This window comes from Zeus faber, assembly GCF_960531495.2.
Source record: "Zeus faber genome assembly, chromosome: 7".
Taxonomy (NCBI): domain Eukaryota; kingdom Metazoa; phylum Chordata; class Actinopteri; order Zeiformes; family Zeidae; genus Zeus; species Zeus faber.
The window spans coordinates 33,142,748-33,163,211 of NC_137203.1; the positions used below are offsets into that span (position 1 = coordinate 33,142,748).

The following is a 20,464-nucleotide window of genomic DNA, read 5'->3' on the forward strand; positions in this document are numbered from 1 at the left end:
ACATCCTATGTTTTTTCAATCGCTTGTAAAGCACTTTGAATTGCATTTGATTTGTTTGAAAGGTTCTATATGAATAAAGTTTGATTGATTGTTTGATTAATTGATAATCTGAGTGGTATTTTCAGCAAAAATAATTCAAAAACGTGTTTTGGAGACCTCAGAGATCTATATTAACTAATTGAAAATGAGCTTAATAGGTTCCCTTTAAAATTAACAGAAATCTTTTGTGTTTGGGGTTAAATTGACCCCAGCAATTTAAATCTACAAAAAATTACTGCACCTTGTGTCAATTACGCACATTCTGGTATTTTTAGTATTTTTACAGCTTATAGTGCTTATTGTGCGTAATCACCGGGTGTCATGACATTTTACAACATATATGTATGACCGTATGTATATGTATGTGACAAATAACCTCTTGAACTTGAACTTGAACTTGACTGTAATTGAAAGTGTTACCCCAGTTTACACTAGAACATCAGCAAGGAGCACATTATTGTTCATTTTTCCATTATTGACTTGGTAAGTCAGTAATAGACAAAACCAACAAAATTTATGTAAAAAACTCAATAAAACTGCGTGTCTGCGTGCCTGCCAACCTCCAGGATAAGGCCAGACTCAACAGGTCATCAGAGCAGCAGAGAGGATCATCGACTGTGACCTGTCCACCCTTCAGGACCCCTATACTTATGCAGTAAATATAAGTATTAAAGTTTGTTTTTTTAAATTATAAAGTATATATACTTATATACTTTATACTACTTGGTGAAATTGTTAATAATTTTTTTTTTTAATAAATACGATTTATAAAAAAAACGATTTGATAAATTAAACAAAAATAAGTGATGGAGCTTTATAATGAACAAAGGTTTGCATTACTCAAATTTGGAGGAGTGGATTGGGAGACGTGAACTGGGCATGGATTAATTCCACAGTTGGAGCTAAATTATTTTAAATATAATATTATTAAGCCTAAACAGTGAAGTGCAATGAAAATACATACTACTCCTTTATTTTAATATACGTTAAATACATTCCATATATGCTTCTATATTACTCCTCCCTTGGGTGTCCTCGCTGTTGCTTTCATCCATGAGCTTCCGATGGTATTTCAAACGACACAAGCTTTGTCCCCAAACATACTTTAAAACCTTAGGAGCTCAGGACGGCTCAAAAAGCTGTGTGTCGTAGACCCGTCCAAACTATACAAGCGGCGGTGACGGGAGTGTACAGACAAGAGGCGCCAATGCGGAGGATTTTGTCCCGAGCTCACAAATTTGTCTAGAACAGCCATATCCAGCAAATATTGTGAAGTCTGAACAGGGCATAACTGGCCGAGAGTAAGCTGAAGAAAATACTCATTCTCCCATTGTGCAGAGTATGGTAGCATCTTGTTAGAAGCAGACTATTTGTTGGAATATAGGCTTCGTCCAGCTCTGCCCAGAATCCTACTTGCTAATGTTTAGTATTTTTAGAAGAAGTCGAATGATTTCAGGGCGAGGGTCAGATTCCAACAGGATGTGAGAGACTGTAACATCTTTTTTCTGACTAAAACATTGCAGACTTTGATACCGGATCAAGCAATTCAACCTGCGGAGTCTTTCTCTGTATTTTGGATTGACTGTGGAACTCTAAAGTCGAGCAAATCCTGGGGTGGTGGAGTGGCACTATCCAAACTAAATCATGTGCTAACCGGACACCAGACCAAACATCCGGATGCAGCACTCATCATTTGAATAAATGTGTTTTGCTACATTTTCATCAGCATATCTCAGTGCGAAAGGACACTGGATCCCTGTTGCACGCTTCAAGGAGGACTGCAAAGCCTCTGGTCTCTCCCAATTCGGCAAATGAGACTATCTTAGGGAACTTGGACTTAACACCTCCATATGCAACTGGATCTTTGACATCCTGACCGGCAGACCCCAGGTGATTAGAGTAGTCAACTTTATTTCAAACCCCCTCACACTGAACACAGGAGCCCCAAGGTCATATCCTGAGCTTCACTCCCTGTACACACATGACTGTGTTGTGACAGACTCATCCAACATCCTCATCAAGTTTGCCTGATCACCAATAATGAGAAAGCCTTCCGGGAAGAGGTGGAAGACCAGTCACTGTGGTGCCAGGCCAACAACCTCTACTTGAACGTCGGCAAGGCCAAAGGTTATGGAATTATAGTCCATTATGGACTTTGGGAGGAAGCAGCCGGGGAGACACTCCCCTCATGGTCAACAGGACCCCTATCGAGTGGGTGAGTAGCTTCAGGAACCTTAGTGTAAACGACTATTAAGGATCCTTACCACCTCGATCACCTCCTTTCAGCTGTTGCTGTCAGGCAAATGCCTCCGTAGTCACAAAGCCAACATGGAGACACACAAGAAGAGCTTTTTTTCAAAATTGTGACCTGGCCAGGGACACACAAGTAATTTGTGTAATTTGTGCTATTCTTTAGGGTAAACAACTTTGGTGGGGCGGTGCTTGGTAGGATAGTTGCCGAGAAGTTCTGCTGTCTCCCTCCCTAATGTGGGAGAGGCAGCCCAGCTGTGACCCTGACCAGGAAAAGTGGTTAAAGAAATTGGATTGAAGATAAAATAACTTTATAACAGTGAGGTTGATTCATTAAGAGGGTAAATGGAAGTAGACTGACACTTTTCAAATATCATAAAAAACTCACTGCCTCCTCAAGAAACCAGCCAGATATTCAGCTAGTCCAAGTTGCTTTAGGAGGGTATTGTGGTCCACAGTGTCAAAGGCACAGCTCAGAGCCAAAGCAACAAGAGGGAACAATCAGCTGCACATTGCTGCCTTTAGCAGAGCTGATTCAGTGCTATTGGTTGAACAGACACCTGAATAGAATTACTTAGAGGTCATTTTGTTTCAGATGAAGCTGAAGCAGAGCGGTACCCACTTTCTCCAGAACCTTCAACAGTAAAGAGAGATTAGAGATAGGCCTGTAGCTGGCTAGTACTGCCAGTAAAACCCCTGCCATATTTTTGCTCCATATATGCACTGAGAGAGCTGATTACTTATTAAATGTACCTCTGGGTTGTGTTACTTAGCAAATCCACATAGTTAACTTCAAATACTGGATGGGGACTTTGGTCTCTTAATCTAGAAGTTCCACCTCAGAGGGCGGTTTCTTGAGAAGAGAGCAGACTCTGTAGCAGGCTCAGGCTCTATATAACAAAAAGCTGTGCTCTTGTCATCTTATAGGTCATCCACAGGACAGAGTAATTGCAGCAGTTCTTGATGATTTAAGAATTAATAAAGAGTTGCATTGTAGGTTGAGAAATTCAACTCCACTTGCATACTTACTCTGTCCTAGACCCAATAGCATACAAATACTCTGTGTTCTATGCCTAGCATGCTGACAGCACAGGAAAATGGAATGTATTTTTATGGAATGTTGAATGTGGAAGATGGAATGTTGATTAAATGTCTGCTCCGTTTCATTGTATCTTAAAAAGTTGAAATGGTACAATATTCGTTCTGACCCTCTCAGGTTTTTTGTTTTTTTTTGTAAACATTTGAATCCAATGTAGTAATAACAGTGTAAAACAAAGCATTAAGCCAGATGGCTGTTATCAGCAAATTTAAACTAATTTTACACCCTGATGGCATCAAGGTTTTGTGCTTACTTTAGGGCATACATAGAGACTTTTTGTAGGATTGGCTCTAACACATGAATATTGTTTGTCTCTATGTTTTTTTTGATAGTGATGATCATGTGTATGGGAGCAGACATGATCCGGGAAATCATGCTAGCTGCTCACAGACGACGGCTGACCAACGGCAGTTACATTTTCTTCAACATTGAACTATTCAACACCTCCTCATACGGTAAAGACACACTTCTTTTTCTTTTCAGATGTTTCTCATGAAAATATTCAAAGAATCATGAGCTCAATTCCCACAATTTCCTGTATAATTCCAAGTAGAAGTCTATTTGTATTTATTTGAGTATGTATTTTTCTCTCTTATTGCCAGAGTTGGCCTTCAACCCTAGACTTTTGGTACCTTTTGGTTCACTGTCATCCAACATGTGCACTTCTCTGAATTCGGAATATATTGTGGTATTTCCCAGGCAACGGCTCCTGGAAGAGAGGAGATAAGTACGATAATGAAGCGCGGCAATCATACGCTTCCCTCAACACTGTGACCCTGCTGAGGACGGTCAAACCAGAGTTTGAGAACTTCTCCATGGAAGTGAAAAATGCCATTGAGAAATCAGACATTCACGACTGCAAAGACTGTGGAAGTGTACGTAAGTTTGGAGAATTTCATGTCAACAGGATATATTACAGGTTTAAGAATATGTTTGTTAAATGTTATGCAGACTAATAGTATATTATTTGCACGCCAGTGCAAACTTTCTAGAAATCCAATTTGTTGTGCTGAGTTCCAAGCTATAATTGCACTGTTCACAGCGGGAAGCTTTTGTCCAAACCTTTGGATGCCAGTGGGCATTGAAAGGCTGCCAAGCCTTTTGTAAAACACAATCATGTAAAGGAAACTCCACGATTAGCGCCATCAAGTCACAGGCTTTTCAGCGGTGTACAATTCAAGCTGCGCAAGGTCAATAGGCTCCCCCACCTGGCATACCGACAGGCACAGCGGAGGGGAATGGTTGGCTAAAAAGGAGCTCTTTGAGCAGCACAGCGGTAGCCCGTTATGGTTTGAAAGGAAATTGAATGACGGGCTGGTTGTCTGTCTGGCCGTCACAGTGTTCAAAAGAATAAGAATTTTATTAGAAGGGAAAATGCCAGACTTGCTGTCACCTGACATATCCTTTACATCATCTAGTCTTGTACAAGTCATTGGTAATTGTGAGGATTAAACTGTTAAATGTGCTTTTTGGATCTTGCTTTACAGCGAGAGGATAGATATCCATTCTGAGGGCATGAAAATTTTACTATGTGCAAGCACCTGTTCTATAACATTATGTCAGTTTGACAGAATTTGGAAATGGCCAATTCCTTGCTGCTCATGTATAACTGGCATAGGAGAGGTTTTTTTTACATGGGCCACTGTGACAATTAAACACAGTGGGGCTCATTCTCAACCAGAGCTTGAGTTTGTTTACACAGTCTGTTATTGTCCGTTCTAAGCTTATGTAGTATTTGCTTACTAAGTTATCACACTTGAACACAGTTTCATGAAGTCTTTGAGCTTCGAGCCAATTAGTTTAGTTTGTTTAGTTTAATTTAGTTTGGGTTTTTCTGAGTCTTCTTGGCTGGATTATTGCCATATAGAGTTTTGCTTTCATTTATCACCAAGGGAACAGTTCAGGGCACACTTAAAGTCAGGAATGTTTCAATTAAGCTGAATGCACCAACATAAAAAAACCAACTGAAAATTTGCCCGCTGATGGGTGCCTCCGATGACGTCCGTTTGTGGGGGTGAGTGGGGCTGAACAGTTAAGAAAAAAAATGGACAGAAAGTTCCAGATAAAGACCTTGGACCTGTTCATGTTTCTATCTTTTACCCCCCCCCCTCTTTGGAAGTGGGGGGGGGGCAGAATTTTCTGGGGCCAATTAACAACTTTCCAGTGCAAGATGCCATATAAAGGCCACAAGATTCCTATAGAGAATCTCTTGCTGGTGCAAGCACATAACCCCATTCCTTGAATACGCCTCTTGTGAACAACCTGCTGCACCCCAAATATTTGCAGTATGTACAGTCCCAACCAGTAGGTGGGTGTGTTGGATTACAACACTGTTATTACAGTATATATATTGAGCATGCAGGTATATGAGTGGCACAGTCTCTTTATTTCTGTGGAGAAGGTGTTGGGCGGGGGGGTCCGATTTTCACATCCATATGCTCGCTTGCAAATCTGCAAAATTCTGCTTTGACATGCAATATTAAATTATGTGGCTTTTACAGTTGTCCATAATTGGGGATGTTTTTGGTGAGCTTAAATGACCCCTTGCCTGACTACATGTGTGAGCTGATGAATGCGAGAGTTGTAAAAGGCAAAGATTAATTTGTGTCAGACGTCACACTCGTTAGAAGGCTGTCCGAAAAAAAATGATGGCTACATTGCGCGCTCATTTTGTTTTTGGTTTGGTTCACCAAAGTGAAACTTGGCCTTTCTTGTTGGATGGTGGGTGTCAAGGGGGGAGTTGATAGATTAATGTACAATTAGATGGATGAGCCTCAGACAGGCCACAAATAAAGCAATTTACAGAATCCCAGTGGCCGGGAAAATGATAGATCACAGAGAGAGGGATGTCAGAGAGAGAGAGAGAGACTGGTAGAGGGAAATTGCAATTGAGAGAGAGACTGAGAGAGAGTGAATAATTCTGATTCATTTATTTCTCAGACAAAGAGCCCAGTCTGTACTGTCGTGGTAATTTCTGTAATAAAGGATCGTGAACAAATTTGTTGTTGTGTGTATATTTATTTTAGAGGAACAGAGTTAGTCTTTTCAAAGAGAGGAGAGGGAGAGAGCGAATGGCAGGACGCAGCCTGTAGTCGAGCTCACCCGTCCTGCTGGATACAGGAAGTACACATGTATATATGTGGTGCGATGTGTGAGACAGTTGGGGTGGGGTGTCTGTTGATGACCTTGAAGTCCTTTTAAGGATTTGCCTTCGACTATGTGTCTTTGTGTGTTCTGCTAGCGGGTCACAGGTGTTCCTTGTTATGGGAATAGTTCGTCCTTGCCTAGGGTGCATGCTGTTCAGATAGTGCTTGGCAAACATGTTATTGTAGAAGCGGAAAAGGAGGATTTTGCCTACACAGTACTCTCCAAGAGTGTGTGTTTAACTTGCGAATCTTGAACACTTGTGGCTGGGGACTGATGCTGTGTGTGACGGAGATAATTGCCATTGTGCCACTCTGTAGCAGTGAACACTGAAATGGGTTTTGCTTCTTTAGAAGCTGAGACATTGCCACCAGCAGTTCTACATGATGAACAGGAGCATGTATTATAATGTTGTTGTTTTTTTTGTTTTTTTTTAAGGCTTAAACATTTGCCCCATTGGACTGTATTTAAGCACAGTGAGAAGCTGTAGCAGAGCAGTATGTTTCAGTGTTCAGCAAGGTTGTGCTATGAACAGATAGACATGATGGGAACCAACATTTTATGTCTGACTTGTCTGCCTGGGTTGAGAAATGACCAAAACCTCTTTTAATAATACATCGTAATACAACTTCAGGACAGTAATCGCACTCTGCAGTGTTTCCTGTTGATCACAGAGCCTTGCATGTCAGATCTTCCTCTAATGTATTGCCATCCTGTCTGCCACCCTTTGGAGTGCTTCATTTTTTTCTTCTTTACTAATTATTTGCACTGCATTATTATATTGTACTAAATGTTAAACTCTTTATCACTTGCCTTGAGTCCAGGCCTTTTGAATCCGCTCCACGAGTTGACTGATTGTTCTGGTCTGGCATCATGACATGAAACAGCGATTTCTCTGTTGAAAAATGATCTTGTGATCCAGTGAGCGCTGCGGGGGGACTAACAATTAGCCAATCAGCGCCATGGGCGGGTGGGATTAACATTAGCCAATGACTGCCGCTGGGGGACTAATGATCAGCCAATCAGCGCCACGGGTGGAACATGCGCGGTTGTATGAGTAACAACAACAATGGCGGCCAACAAGTTAGACGAGACCTGGGCATTTTACGGCCTGCGGGCCAAATCCGGCCCTTTGGGTGTCTCTGTCCGGCCCGCGTGAGGACAATCGTAAATTAAAACATAAATTAAAAAGTATTTTTGCTGTGCATGCAATACAACTATGTTGCTTTTATTTTGAAAAGTGTGCTTTTTTTTTATTTGTGTAAGGGCGCGCATGCGTGGGTTAACAGCTACAAGTGATGCTGGCCAGCTATCTCTCAAAATGTCAGCCCACGCAAAAAAAAGAAAAATTGATGCCTAATGCCACGTTTTGAACAAGACATGGACTGCTAAAAATGTATTTACAGAAGTCAAAGGTAAAGCCGTGTGCATAGTTTGTGGTAGACAGGTCGCTGTGTTCGAGGATTACAATTTGAATTGCCACTACGTGACCAAACACGAGGCGAAATACAATAACTTGTCTGATCAAGAGCGAGCAAGGGAGTCGGAGGCTTTGCTGGCTAAGCTGCAAAACAAACAAGGACCTTTTACTAAACTTTGCACATCCAGAGATGCAGCTGTCAAGACAAGTTATGTCATATCCCACAAAATCGCGAGAAAAAGTAAAACGTTTTCTGACGGAGAGTTTATTAAGGACTGTTTGTTGGACTCTGCAGTACTAATATGCCGGGAGAAAATGGGAGCATTTGAGAACGTGACCCTCTCCCGATGAAATCTGGAGCTTCAGCTGAATAACAGAGTGGTCAACTTTGACTATTTTTCCCTGGCTTTGGATGAGCGCTGCGATGTACATGACACTGCCCAGCTACTCATCCTCTTACATGGGATAACTACAGACTTCAAAATCACGGAGGAGCTGGCAGCCATGCAATCAATGAAAGGGACAACAACTGGGAGTGATTTGTTCACGGAGGTAAATGCACGTTTGGACAAGTTAGGACTGAAATGGGACAAGCTGGCAGGTGTGACAACAGATGGTTGTCCAAATCTGACGGGATAAAATGTTGGACTTTTGAAGAGAATGCAGGATAAAGTGACAGAAATGAACCCTGAGCAGATATTGACATTTTTACATTGTATTATACATCAGGATGTGTAGCTAATAGTTAGCTTCATCAGGGCAAGAGCACTGAATCACAGACAGTTTGTTTCACTTTTGGAGGAAAATGAGACTGAACATCGTGACATAAGCTACCACACAGCTATCAGGTGGCTCAGCCTAGGCAAAGTGCTGAATGGTGTCTGGGACCTGAGAGAAGAGATTCACGAGTTCTGTGAAAAGAAAGCATCCCACAGTTTTCAGATGCAGACTGGATGGCAGACCTTGGTTTTGCTGTAGATGTGACTGCACTAATGAATGAACTAAATGTCAAACTGCAATGCAAGGGCCTTTTTGTGCATGAAATATACAGCGCAGTGAAGGCTTTCATGAGAAAGTTGCAGCTTCTCTCAAGCCAAATGGAGGACAACATTCTCACCCACTTCCCAACACTGAAGGAAGCCACACCATCAGCTGATCACCTCCACTGGTACTCATCCATGTTATAAGCACTGCATGGTGAGTTTTCAAGGCGATTTCAAGACTTTAAAACAGTTGAGAGTGAAATGCACATGGTTTCTTCTCCCTTCACCAGCAGTGTAGATAATGCACCAAGTGATGTTCAGATGGAACTCATTGACCTGCAGTCTGACACATTTCTGGCAGAGCACTTTAGATCAGTCTCACTGCTTGATTTTTACTCTTCCCTTAAAGAGGAGAACTTTCCACACATGAGGAGGCATGCTCAGAAGATTCTAGTCCTCTTTGGATCTACCTATGTATGTGAACAGACATTCTCAGTGATGAAGTTCAACAAATCCAGATACAGATCCTCTATCACTGATTATCACCCTCAGCTGTCCTTCCCTTATCCACCTCAGACATTCAGCCAGATTTCAATGCACTTGTTCAAGCCCAAGACAGACTGGATTTTACTGAACAAGTAAAATGTACTGAAAAACATTAAAAGCACTTATTGTTTTTTGTATCAAGTTGACCAATTGCTTATCTTAAACATACTGCAAAACACTTTTTCAGCATTTGTGAAGATTAACATGTTAAAAATAAAATGAAACACTGATGTAATGATTGCTTTTGTTTTTACTGATTATTACTTCTGTAGGAGTATTTTCCTATTTGACCTATACCACTATTTCATATATTTTTATAAATATTTATAGAATATCCTTATTCTTCTGATTACCAGCAGCAGCTAATCAAAATATATAATTTGCTGCTTTTTACAATGGGAGAAAATTAATATTGAGCAGAATCAAGTTATTGTTGGTTCGGCTCTCCAACACAGCTCAGGTTTCTCATGTGGCCCCTTGTAAAAATTATTTGCCCACCCCTGAGTTAGACACTACTATTGAGGCTGTTCTAAATCGATTAAAAGTGAAAATAACTTTGAAATCTTTACAGCACTCTGCTTTACTTTTTTTGTTTTACTTCACTACGCCTCACCCTTAAAATCTCAGCAAAACCACTATGTTGGCATGGCTACGCTTCAGTGTCGACGAAAAATTATGTTCGATTCAGAGCCTACATTCACACTGCAGGCAAAAGTGGCCAACATTTTTTGTATACACCGTTAAGCAGTGTATACAGCAACCCAGTGAGGGGGCACGCACGCTCGCAGCGTTTTATGAATGCACAATATTACGCACAATTGTGCGTGTGTGTGTGTCCTCTGAGGGAACGATTGGTAGGGGAGGGTAGCTCAGGCGGTAGAGCTGGTGGTCGAGTGATCCGAAGGTTGCTGGTTCGGTCCCAGGCTCCTCCTCCTGCTAGCATGCTGTAGTGTCCTTGAGCAAGACACTTAACCCCTAATTGCTCCTTATGGCTGCGTCCGTCGGTGATTGAACCATTGTAAGTTGCTTTGGATAAAAGCGTCTGCAAAATGTAATGATTGGGGCCCCATTTGTGTAAATTGTGTTTTTATTTCAGATGTATTTTATCTTACAAAATGTCCTTATTGAACAAAATAACAAAAGCACCGTGCCCCGTCTGGATTTATAGATTTAATCCGCGAGCTTGTGCACGGTCCCATGTCGCTTGACAACCTCCGGGCCGCGGACCGCGGCATGTGGTGCATTTGCCTGCCATGTTTACTTCGATATGACAGTGTGCTGCATGTGATGTCTTTGTTACTTCTGCGAATGTGGGTCAGTTTAGGACCATGACCAGATCACACTGGAATCTGTAGCTCTTCCCTCCAATATCACAATCATATTCATTGTCACCTCAAATTTGTTTTTTATCTTACTTTTGCTCTTAAAGAATGCCAACTGTTTCTAAATTGGCTGCACGTGGTTGTTAACGGGGATTTGCACAGGGAGACACCATTGTTGTCAAGTTTGACAACACCGTCTTGGGTGATTAAATTTTCATTAATGATAAATGTTCGGTAATCACTTTGAGCCATCTTTATTAATATGGTTATAATCAGTAGCTTATCCATTGCTCATCCCTACAGCACCAATGCATTGATGATAATCGCCCAGTGGATGGATAAATGGTAATGCGTTAAATGTGTTCAAAATGTGCCTGAAATTTAAAACAACCAACTCATCATGGAGACGCAAGCTGTATCGTTTAAAGCTCAGCTTTTGAAATGCTGGAAGATGTATTTCCCAAATGTCACGGGAGCTAGGCTAGTTGGTCCTCTCTGTAGCCTTGCATTGAACTAACACAGTTGGCATGCAGCCATCACTATGGGTACTGAGCACACAGGTGTAAAATTTATATTGACCTTTTTGTCTGTAAGGTGGACAAAAAGTCCATTTCCCCAAAATACTTCCCTCTCAGAACCAATTGAAATAAGAACAAAAAATATTGAATTACGCTATTATTAAATCTGATCCTACACGTTTACTTGAATGAGGCCAAATACATTTCATCTCTTTATATTATAAAAATTTCTTTCACCCCAATGAATGGATAGTCAGCACTTTGCAAAGAGTAAATATCCAATCTTAATCTCCGTTCTATGTATAGGTATTCTCTGGGACGCTGCGATCCCTCGACTTTATTTGAACAATTTAACCATTTATTTTTCGGCGTGAACGCATGTCAAAAGATTGTGTTACCAGGGTTGAGAAAATAAACATTTTAAAATATGAAACTGCTCATGGGGTTCACAGTATCAGCACGCTCACCTGTTTTTTACTTCCCTAAGAAAACCCCCTTGTGGTCTGAATTCCGAAAAGAAAAAAACAAAAACACTCTATATTGGCCCTCACACTATTCCTGCCAAGCTAATAGGCTGTCAATGTTTCTCCCTCATCAAATTCTCAGAATGGCGGTGCTCCTATTTCAATGGTAGTCAATGGTAGCACAATTGCACATTCATCCTAACCACTCATTGACAAAATGTTTCCCTTTTGATCGGAAAGTAGGCTCCTGTATTTTTTTTAAATAAAATCTATAAATTAGATTTTATTAAAAAAAAATCTCTCTCTTGAGGGAGATAAATCACACGTTTAACATTGAAATCTTAAGAAAAATATTTGGTGGTCAGTTACACTAAATAAAAATGTATTCACCATTACGAGAAATCCCATATTGCCAAAGTCCTGATGGAATAAAGGATTTGATCACATCACATGCAAGATTTCCCCTTTGACAACATGCCGCCATATGTGGAAATATGAGTTTTTGGAACAAATTCAATCCGATAACATATACAGTAAAAGCACATGTGAAACCCATGCATGGATTCTGATGTGCTTCACATGGGTTTCACATCGGATGCACATGGGTTTCACATCAGATGCACATGGGTTTCACAGCAGATGCACATGGTTTCACATAGGATGCACATGGGTTTCACATCAGATGCACCTGGGTTTCACATCGGATGCACATGGGTTTCACATCGGATTCACATGGGTTTCATATCAGACGCACATGGGTTTCACATTGAATGCACATGGGTTTCACATCAGATACACATGGGTACCACATCAGATACACATGGGTACCACATCAGATACACATGGGTCCCACATTGGATACACATTGATTCCACATCAGATACACATGGGCTTCACATTTGTTTGATACACATGGGATTCACATGTGCAGTTCATGGGATTCACATTTGCGACAGATGCATTTCACATGTCCCACACATTGGATTCACATGCTGTGGGCAGGTTTCGCATTTGGTAGCATGTGAAATATCACCTATTTTGTAGGGGGTGTTGTCTGCTGCGGACTCTAAGCCATCAGATTTATTTTAAATAAAGCCCTCATTTTTGCAGTTAACCTTTCTTCCCTTCTTGGTTATTGTCACTTTGTTAATGTGGTTGGGATTGATGCCAAGAAGATCATCAACATATTGCGCATAGGCCCCAAAATAAATTGTTGTCTTGCGTTTTCTTGTCCAGATGCAACTCTTCTCATGCACTGTAGCTAGTTATCCATTCTTCCTGGAAACTAGCTGCATTCACTAACATTTAGGTGGATTTTAATGACTGCCATGCTGCAGACTTTTCTCATAGTCATTGCCAAATGTCACTTACTACTGTAATAGAATGTATTTAGTGTAGTAGTTGTGATTGTAGTAGTAGTAGTAAGACACTTTGTACATTGTACAAAGTAAACCCACCTCCCAGAAGTAGGTGGTGGACAGGCCTTTTCTCTCGATTCGATTTTGGTGTGAAACTTTGATAAAAGTTTGTTTAAACAATAAAACTAAATAAAATTTATGGTATTTCGTAATGTAATGTCAAAACTTTTTATTGACCAGCTATGGATACCCAGAAACCCGTCCTCTGTGTACCCCCAGCAAAGGCAGCTAACATGCCCCCGAATTAAGAAGATGTTGTATCACACATAACCGAATTCCGCGGACCTATATATCTCCAGCTTGTGAAAAATGGTCAACGTGTGTACTTGAAATTTATTGTTGTTGCTCATTTGTTACTTATTTTTACAGAGCCATTCATGGTAATTTCCTACTACTCTAATGCTGTTAGTGATGAAGGACCCAGGCCCCCTTACCATTCATACGTATACCAGCAATTATACAATGTTTACTATATAGTTTCTCACAACTCTGAAGTTTTAGAAAATAGTTTAATGATGGCAAATACCAAATTCTCACTAATAAATTAGCATTAAAACAAGATTGTGAAAACCAACAGGGACTGAAAACTATACTGGTTTCTTGACAAGTTTAAACCAAAGTCCAGTTTGATTATCAAACCACTCACAGTTTCCCACCATCATTAGTTATTTTATGGCGTCCTCTACATAATGTCATTCTATTTGACCTTCTTAACTTTGAAATACCCCTTATTGAAAACAAGACATAAAGTTTATCGTGTGTTTATTAGTTCATGAGTGAAAATAAATGTCCTTCTAAAGCTCCTCGATGATATGATATAATAATATTATCGAGGAGCTGTAGAAATAAAAGGACAGAGCTGTTGATAATATTATTATATTATTATATTATTATATGATATATATGATATTATATTATTTACACGTCACGCATCCGTGATTTGTATGACTTGCATATGGCAATGCAATACACAAAAAACCGAAACCGAAATAAAAATCGAATGAAATCTTGAAATAGCATAGAAAGTCAAACTCATTTGGAAAACCTGGAACTGAAATAACCGCACCTATCTTGAGAGATAGAAGCAGTTATTTCGGATATGTTATGTTCGTGCGATTCACGCATGAACATAACATATTTTAACTGTTTGACCTTTTTTCAATCAGTGCTGGAGGTTGGATCCGCAAAAAAAGAAAGAATTTGAAGTTTGCATAGTTGCTGTAAGTCGATTGAGGAGAGTTCACTTTCATTATTTGTTTCGGTCATGTATTTGTGTCTTGTGCCTGTATGTGGGGGTGGTTTGTATATGTGCGCGTCAGCGGTGTAGGGTCTCCTCGCGCTCTCTGGGACTGGTTTATGCTCCTCGGGGCCATGCGTGGGTGTTGCTCCACGGGCTCAAGGCTTCTCTGGGGGCTGGGGGGGTCTTCTGTGGCTGCAGGACATGGTGCTGGGAGCTTTCCTGAGGTAGTGGAGTGTCTATATGGCTGTGGGACTCAGGGGTGGCTGCAGGGCCTTTTCCGCTGCTTGGAGGCACTACGATATAATTCCGACCTCATACACTAGAAATAATTGGGAAAATCCTGTGTACTTACCAGTGGACACATCACACACACGCACGCACACACGCACACACACACACACACAAACACAGGCAGACCTATCACAGGCACACACACCAACAGCACCTGCTTCGAACACACCCCTCAACATCCTCCTGATTACATCCTTCTCCTTTCTTCCCTCCTTTACTGCCATAGCAATCACAGGAAGAGGCCACATGCTGAATTGTTGTCACAATTTTCTTGGACTAATTGAATTATTTTTTGTTGATACATGTTGTCATCTGATGTTTCTATGTTTATGTTTTGCCAAGTACATGTTGTTTGTTTCTATGTTTATTTGCCTCGCCTGTGGTGATTCTCCCCCTCTTGGAGAAGTAATGATGATTAGTTGTTTAAAGACCAAAAAAGGGTAAGATCATTCTCCAAAGAGGGGGATTAGTGGCAGGTCTCCCCGGGCGTGACATCCCCTGCTGGACCATTTCCGTTATTTTCAAACCCCAATTTTTAACTTGACAGGTATATATGCTCTGATTACACTGGGAGCGGATTGGCAGCGCTGCCTTTATTTTTGTCAGCGCAATTACCACCAGGTTTATAGAGACGGTAATAGCGTCACTCTAACTGCGTGTGGCTATTAGCACCGGTGTTTGTCAATTAGACGTTTTTTGCAACAGAGCTCATTTGCATAGAAAAGGCCCAATTTAGCACCAAAGGTATGCATATTACCTCATTTAAATATGTGCAAATAGCACCGGTGCACCGAGGCGCTATTTGCTTGGCAGTGCAGGTAGTGGTACATTTCACTGTATGTGGGTGCTTTGTGAATTAGAGGCTTGCTTTTGCTGTTATTTACGCCGGTTTAGCGGCCACAAAAGCCGTTCAATCCTTTTGTGAATTCGCCCCTCTGTGTTTTATGCCAAGCATGCTGACAGCACAGGTTAAAAAATGTATAATAAAAAAAAGAATTAGACTCACTATTTTTAATCCAAAGCCTTGTTCAAATTTTGAAATTCTGTTCGAAAAAATGGAGATTGCATGACAGCCACGCTTATGTTTTATTTTTGAATATCAGTAATATCACATTTTAATTAGAACTACTTCTTGCAAGTGCTGCTCTGTACATCCAAAGTGTAACATTTGCTACAGTAGGTTGCCAGTAGGAAACTTCCTCTTTCTAGTCTCCATTAGTACAGCTCTAACTAAAGAGCTCATTTGCAGAAGTGCAAAAGAGTCAATAAAAACCTGAAAAACCTAATAAAAGGCAGTTTGCAATCTTTTTTTTTTGTTTTTCTTTGACCATGTGACAATATTGTGATCTTCCTGTTTTCAAAAAGGAGATTTAACATGTTTTTTTGCTTTTTGTTTTTTCACTTAAACATTCAAATTGATTTCCCACAAGTTATCATTTATATTCAATAGATATAGGAGATTTAATAAGGACTGGGTTGAAAAATGGCAACGCTATTCTTTAATGGTTAATGGTATGGTGTGCAAATGTATTGCCGTTTCACCCTGTTCTATCCTAATTACGCCCTTCTTTTACTCATGCAAAGATATCTCTAACCTTTACACAGATCAATATGTTCATCGAAGGGTTCCACGATGCCTTGCTCCTGTATGCCATTGCCCTCCATGAAACCATGAGGAATGGCTACAGCAAGAAGGATGGAGCAGAGATCACATCGCGGATGTGGAACAGGACATTTGAGGGTAGGCTTACTTACACTACACGACTTTCAAATTCGTCAGATTGTTGTACAGTTCATACTATACATCTTGTCTTGTGATCAGGAATCTTGAAGGCATTGTTGTTTGATACTACATGACTGACACTGTCACACATTACAAGATCTTTCACCAGGAAGAATCCCAGACGAGTCTGTCTGGTCTCCAAACTGCGTTTTGTCATGAAAACACGTTAGAAGTGACACTGGAGATGACGTGACACTGGACACTGGGTTATTCATTTTTTTATTTGATTCTTGATCACTGTAAACAATGAATAAAAGCAGAATTTGAATAAGATCTATATTAAAAACCTAGAGAAGAAAAGTCAAATGGGTGTTCTGTGTGTTTCTGGCTGCTGCAACAACGCTACCGTTTGTCTGTCTCTCCTTCTCGACTCCTCCCCTCCTCCTCACCCCGTATCTGCTCTCATTGACTGTAGCTCGTTACGTCACTCCCAACTCAATCCCGACCCAACGAGATATTAAACCTGCTTGATTTCTCGCCGGTGTCTGTGAGCCATCGGCGAACAGTCAGATCGCGTTGTGAGCAGTTCACACTACATGCTAGTCTCTCACAGGAGTGCGTTGTGATTTGCCTCTGATCTGGGGCTTTGCTCGGAGATCTCCAAACCCTGTCGGCAAATGGAAATTCAGGCTAAAATCTTGTAGTCTGAACTTGGTATTACTTACTTACTTTTGATGTTCTCTACCCCATTTCACAAGCTATTCTAAGAATACAGTGCTTCGTGGACCATTTCCTAAGACTGTAAGATCCATTCTGTCACCAAATTTGATAAGTAATTGAGCTGGATTTAAATGTTTCTTTCTTAATTAACTGATTTGATTTTTTTCCTCTTTTGTATGATTGACTGTAATTGCAATTAAGGATTATGCTTGATTTTTGCAGTGCAGGAAGTGGTGAGGTTTATGTTCTCTTCTCCAATAATAGATATTGACTTACACATTGCTGCCCCCCCAAGAAATTCTATTGTTTTTCTACCACAGTTTCAGATACCCCGCCGAGGATATCAGGGCTCGTGAAATGTATACTTCTGATTGTTTTGAACTTGTTCGGCAACATAGCCAATAAATTAGGCGGAGGTGCAGAATTTCCTCTTCTTGGATTACGGGGGGGGGGGGGGGGTGCGGGGGTCAATCTGTCCACTGACATTCCTGACTTTGTTCAACATCGTCAATGATGTGGGTAACCCAGGTTTGTACGCTTCCTTTGAGTGTCTCAAAGTTGTCCTGATCTATTAGACATGTTTATTTAATGAAAGGATACATCCTCCAAGAGGCCAGACTCGGTCAGCAGAGTTGGCCAGAGCAACCTGTTTACTTCAGCGAGACGGTCTCAAAAGTGTGGTCGCCTGACGCTGTTTAACATCATTAACTATCAGTCGATCAAGTTCCTGAACATTGAGATTCTCAAAAGTTGACCCTATTGATGAGAAATGTCTCTCACTACTCACAATTCAGACGTGCAGCCACAGGAATGGCAGCGAACGGACCCATATTTTCTTGTGAAAAGGAATAATATTTAAAAATTTCAAAAACTTTCTGGAACACGGGGCCTGAGATGAGATGGAATTACAATTCTTGGAGGCCAAGCCAAGCCAAACCTTTAGGTGCGTGGAAGGGATTTCTTGTTATATTAGCTAAGCCGGAAATTCTCCTCACCGCTCTCTGTTTTCTTTGGACGGTTCGGGGCTTACAGCATATTGATACTCTCAATCTTTTCATGGTGGTGGGGATGGACAGGAATCGCTGGCCAGGTTTCCATAGATGTTAACGGCGACCGGGATGGAGATTTCTCTCTGATGGTCATGACAAATCCTGAGGCTGGAACTTATGAGGTAAAAAAAAATCAAATAACAATGTTTTCCCACAAGATGGAGATGGATTGGTTGGAATTTATAACCCCAGTGAGTTATCAACTTTCAGGTCGTGGCCAACTACTTTGGTATAAACGGAAGTTTTCAGGTGCTGCCAGCGTTCAACGTCGACCATTTCAAACTGAGGGGAAGACACAAAGTTCATACAGAGATTCCCGACAAATCATGTAAATCAACTGTACAGGTCTTAGGAGCATTCATTTTTCATTCTGACTTTGATATTTCCTTTTTAATTTCCTTAATCCTTCTTAATGGCACTCATTCTTACTAATAATTGCCCTTCCTCTACCAAGCAGGTGGACTAGGCGTGTCTGCTTTGACTGGAATCATAGTTGGAGCTCTTCTGGGAATTGCGCTGCTAATGGCATTTTACTTTTTTAGGTAGGAATCGATGACTTGACTTTGAGTGATATAGAGTGATTCTGACATTGAGTGCATTGAACATTTAACCATCTGGACAATAAACCTCGTGTAACTACATAAGTATTTAAGCCATATTTGAACATTCTAATTTAGCGGTCTTCCTTTGTGATGTTTTTAAGTAATAGCCCTAGTTATGCATGCACATATGAGAAGCAGCGCTATGTAAACTTTTGGTATTTGGGATTTGCCGCCCCTACAGTCACGTTTCAATAACAGTCTATGTTATAAACGCAGATATAATGTACACCTAGGTTACAGCACCTCTTGCACAGTCGTGGGGACAGAGGCCCCCTGCAACCGGTGTAGGTACCAGATGTATTCGGCCTGGCAGATTGGCTAGCACGTCAGAGGGTGAAACAAACCCCGTGTAATGAAAGTGAGAGCCGGCATGCCCAGCTGAGGTGCAGGTGCCAGGCGTACTGGCCTGTCTCATCCGTGCCGTCTCGGTGGAGCGGCTACATTTTGTATGGGCATTATTACCGGACATTTTGACCGGCAAGTTTATAATTTATTGTTTTTTTAATATATGCATTTTACCAGGCAAAAAACATATAATTACTAGAGCCAAACATCAAGATGTAGTGATGTAGTGCCATAAAGCATTACGCACTTTTCCCGCGGTTTTCTACCCCCCACTATGTAACACAGACGTTACGTAGTGCATTTGGGCGGTGGGTGAAAACTAAAGAGCTACCGTTCTCCATATTTCAAGTCAGTGTACCATAAATATGATTTTGAAACTGTTATTGTAAGGTAACAAAAAGTTGCATAGTGTTGCTTTAAGTATAAACATTTTTTTTTTTTTTTTTTTTTTTATGTTTGTCCAAAACTGTCAAAAAGTGTTCAAATTGTCGTGTCACAAATTGTTAAAACCTTGAAAAAGCATGTTTCAGGTTGATGTGTGCTATATTTTTTATATCGTATCAACCTGACTTTAGCTTAAAAATTGAGAAAACTTGGCCATTGTGGAGCTTAAACTAGTAAAGAAAGAAATCAAGCTATTTCGTGGCTGATTCCTAGCCATGCCAACTAGACCGATCTGTGAAATTCACTTTGTTTATATAAGTATATATAATAGTATATTTCAGCAAAACCTGCAAACCTGAAGACATGAGTTAATAGGGGAAATTTAGGGTGAATTTCCCGTTAAATTATATTACTTTGCATGGTACATTTCACTGACGGTGCCCTGTGTTTTGCTCATAGGAAGAACTACAGGATAACCATTGAGCGCCGCACACAGAGGGAGGAGTGTGACATCGGCAAGCACCGCCAGTTACGAGAGGACTCCATCAGGTCAAACTTCTCGGCTGCGTAGAGCGTTCCTGGGAAGGGATGAGGGGTTGGGGCAGGGCTCGGCATCAGCGGCCTTGCAGCTTTCCAGTTCCAGGGAACCACCTGTCATGATGTGACCAAAGACATTGAGGAAGCCGTCACAGCGGTCACGCTATTTAAGAAAAAAGAAATACGAGTAGAGAGTTTGTTTCATATTCTTTTTTTTTTTCAAGTCTTTTATGACTTGTCATAACTCAGGAAAACTGTAACAGTCACAAAGCACCACTTATTTGGAAGTTTTCTCTCTTTTTATCAAAGGTATATTACAGTACTGGGCCAAAGGGGCCACGGCGCATCGCGTCACAATCTCCCATTTGCA

General features: G+C 40.9%; 1 protein-coding gene across 1 annotated transcript in view; it reads left to right on the plus strand.

Annotated features, from left to right (window-relative positions):
• The window catches only part of npr3 (natriuretic peptide receptor 3), a gene marked incomplete at both ends in the record, with an annotated part of 33,687 nt that extends 13,559 nt beyond the window's left edge, over positions 1-20,128 (plus strand). Inside the window, 7 exons of the mRNA XM_080004333.1 lie at positions 3,721-3,843; positions 4,088-4,263; positions 16,340-16,475; positions 18,254-18,348; positions 18,437-18,554; positions 18,684-18,768; positions 20,017-20,128. Coding sequence (XP_079860459.1) covers positions 3,721-3,843; positions 4,088-4,263; positions 16,340-16,475; positions 18,254-18,348; positions 18,437-18,554; positions 18,684-18,768; positions 20,017-20,128 — 845 coding nt within the window. The remainder of the gene's footprint in view (positions 1-3,720; positions 3,844-4,087; positions 4,264-16,339; positions 16,476-18,253; positions 18,349-18,436; positions 18,555-18,683; positions 18,769-20,016) is intronic.
• Between the last annotated feature and the right edge of the window lie 336 nt (positions 20,129-20,464).